Source organism: Phalaenopsis equestris, unplaced genomic scaffold (assembly GCF_001263595.1).
Source record: "Phalaenopsis equestris unplaced genomic scaffold, ASM126359v1 Scaffold000511, whole genome shotgun sequence".
Classification (NCBI taxonomy): Eukaryota; Viridiplantae; Streptophyta; class Magnoliopsida; order Asparagales; family Orchidaceae; genus Phalaenopsis; species Phalaenopsis equestris.
Window position 1 is genome coordinate 1,170,890 of NW_018164951.1, and position 3,183 is coordinate 1,174,072.

Here is a 3,183-nt window from a genome sequence, read left to right on the forward strand (position 1 = left end):
CCTATTTTAATGAGGGTGTTACATTATATTTTACATGTATAGGCCTTCAGTACGGCTACCCTATGTCTCGGTCTGCTGAGATCAGTTGGTCCTGGTCTGATAAGACCTGTCTGTTCGGATGTGTTGAATCGAGTTACCGACCGTCCTTTGATGGTCTTCGGGTTGGCCTAACTTTGCTAGATTGACTTGGATCTGGTTTGTTATTCTAGTCTGGTTGTCAATTTTTGATACTTGGATTAAGAATTCTTATCGACAGAGCAAGACTAGGTTATCGTGCAAAGGGTGAAGCACCATAAGGTAGCTCACTTCTTGACGAGTCGATTCTTCGGGGTGTTATATGTGATCATGCTATGACCAGTTCTCGACCCAAGATGAGGAATCCCATGGGTGCCCGTGAGATACCTAATTATGCTAAATTCTTCCATTGAGTCAAGTTATGACATGAAGTTATTTGTCACCTGTTGCTCAACTCGATAAGCTTCAGTCTTTGATTCAAACGACCTTCGCTCAATTTGTCTCCAATCCAAGTATAAGGGGATTGCACCTAGGCGGACAAATCTTGCAGTATTCTGCTTAGTGAACGCTTAGCCTTTTGATGATGGGCCATTAATTTTTTGTGGATGAACATTTGGTCTTCCGCCTTTAGGCTCTCGGCCTTCCGTCTGTAGGCCCACCTTAGCCATACTCCTATGTACCTTATATCCGTTAAATTTTCTTGAGATTCGTGCAAACAATATGTGATGCAAAATTAATATTTATTATAGTGTTTGATCCGAACTTTTAATCTTGAATTTTAACCTTTCAATTGAATGGATCCATTTTTCATGACCTTTAAGAACCCTTTCACTTGAGGATTCAAATACTCTTTTTTCCAATCAAATTTCTTCTCATCAAAAGAAAAAGATAATATATGAAAACATATTAAACACTGTACTCCCCTTTGCAAAGCAATGGGAATCCAAGCTTTACTTGCGCTCCAGACTAACACCACTCCTCACTCTCTCAATTTCATGCCACACACTTTTACCTAATTCAAAACCACAGATTCCTTCCCTCCTACCCCCGCCTCCTCCTCTCTCCAAAACGAAAAAATATTACATCAGTACTACGCACGTAAAGGAACGTGCGTACCCAATGAAATCACGTCACGATATCCCGCGCGACGCAGAAAAAAAAACGGCGCAGTAACACAGGGAATATTCCTCCCCGTGTTATTCATGTGTTATTGTGTGTTATTCATGTGTTATTGTATCCTGGGAATATTCCTCCCTCCCTCAAATCAGCATGCGCCACCCAAGCCCGCCTTCCCATCCTTCAAAACCCCTTGGCTCGCACCACCAGCTAATAACGGAGTACCCCTCCCACCGGCCCCGCCTAAAGCCTCCGCCTTTAAAGCGCACGAGCCCCCTCGCCTGGTTCGCCGCCATCTGTTGCGCCCTCCTATGGACCATCATCATCCTCGGCGGCCTCGCCGTCCTCATCATCTACCTTCTCTTCCGCCCCCGCAACCCCCACCTCGATATCCAGCAAGCCACCCTCAATGCCGCCTATCTCGACATCGACATCGACAGTAATACCACTCTGCTCAACGCCGATCTCACCCTGCTCGCCAATTTCTCCAACCCCAACCATAAAGTTGACGTCGTCTTCACTCTGCTTGACCTTAGCCTTTACTTTGGGGACACGCTTGTGGCTGCTGCGGCGGTGGATCCGTTCGCGGAGCGAAGGGGGGAGTCGGCGTTGAGGAGCGTGCATATGGTGGCGAGTCAGGTGGCGTTGCCGGAAAAGGAGGCGGAGGAGTGGAGGATGCAGGAGGGGGAAGTGGTGGCGGGGAGTGGGGAGGGGAAGGGAGTGGTGATGGAGTTGCGAGGAACGATGAGGACGAGGTCGGTGTTGGGGGGATTGTTGAGGTTTAGTTATTGGTTGCATGCTAGATGTAGGATGGTGATGGGGGCGCCGCCGGGTGGGGCTCTTAGAGACGTCAGCTGTAGAACGAAGCGGTAGTTGTTTTGGGGGAGAAATCTGTGAATCAGAAGATGGATGAATTTGGTTGTTTGTTTCAGTAGCTTGAGTTGTGCGAAATTACAAATGATTTTTTTGTAATAAGCAATACTACATGGAAATTTGTCTGAATCTCTGTGTCTTGCCTGAAATTGGAATGTAAAAATACCTGCCAAGCACAATTTTTTGCTGCATGTATTTGAAAGCATGCAATAGATATCATAGAATGTGAGCACCATATATGCCAAACTAGTTGAATTGGGTTGGCTGCGCTTATACTCAAGAAGGATGTGCGGCTATGAGAGTTGAATGGTGTTGAGTGATGGGGTTGTAATCAAGCCAAGCCCACATCATGAATTGGACTTCGCTTGATTATAATTTAAATTGTTCATGTTTGGCAAAAATTCTGCTTTCAAAGATATTCATATATTGCATGTTTAAATTTTTTGTAATAAACAATTATTTGTTCTTAGCTTGTCTAAATTTATTAAATGAGTATGTATACACAAATATGGGTACGTGGATGTTTTAATTGATTTTTTTTCTAGCAGAATTAAGCCCACCTGTCAAAGTGTATAAACTAATCCTATCTGCTGAAGTGGTTGAATCTTGCCCATATATCAAAGTGGTTGAATCATGTCTATATATCGAAGTGGTTGAATCAAGCTCACATGTCAAAGTGGTTGATCCAGCTCATCTTCATCTTTCCCGAGAAGATAACTTGCATCCATCTCTATAAAGATAACAATTCGAGAAAGCATCATGATCAATAAGGACATTCATCAATCTCTCATTTAAAGATGTTGCTTGAACTAAGATTCAATCCCATCACCCAGATATAGTGGATGGCCGACGTACTGGCGATATCTAACATTAAATGGAAATACATCATATCCATGCTATTGACTTTCTATAAATGCAACAGAGAAAAGTCAACAATACAATTCTTGATGTACTACTTAGGTAATATTATAATCTTTTTATCTCATGTATAAAAGGGTCCATAAGAAGAAAGAGAAAGAACCCATTTTTTCTCGCTTCCTTTCTTGAAAGGTTTTGGATGTTTTTCCTGAGAGCTCTCTCTCTCTCTCCCTTTCCAACGATCTCTAAAATGAAGAAACCTCCAAGAAGCTACCTTTCGTCGACTCGCTGGAGACCGAAAATTAATATATTCCCCAAGGT

At 43.2% G+C, this 3,183-nt stretch overlaps 1 protein-coding gene across 1 annotated transcript; it reads left to right on the forward strand.

Moving 5' to 3' along the window:
• Window positions 1-1,264: 1,264 nt before the first annotated feature.
• Window positions 1,265-2,247, forward strand: LOC110028461 (uncharacterized protein At1g08160-like). The gene has a single exon (XM_020730315.1). It carries the CDS (start codon window positions 1,285-1,287, stop codon window positions 2,002-2,004), a length of 720 nt encoding a protein of 239 aa, XP_020585974.1. The 5' UTR covers window positions 1,265-1,284; the 3' UTR covers window positions 2,005-2,247.
• The last annotated feature ends 936 nt before the right edge of the window (window positions 2,248-3,183 follow it).

Bases quoted from the DNA above. Each gene is read 5' to 3' on its own strand.
- LOC110028461 (XM_020730315.1), top strand. From the start codon at position 1,285: ATGCGCCACCCAAGCCCGCCTTCCCATCCTTCAAAACCCCTTGGCTCG.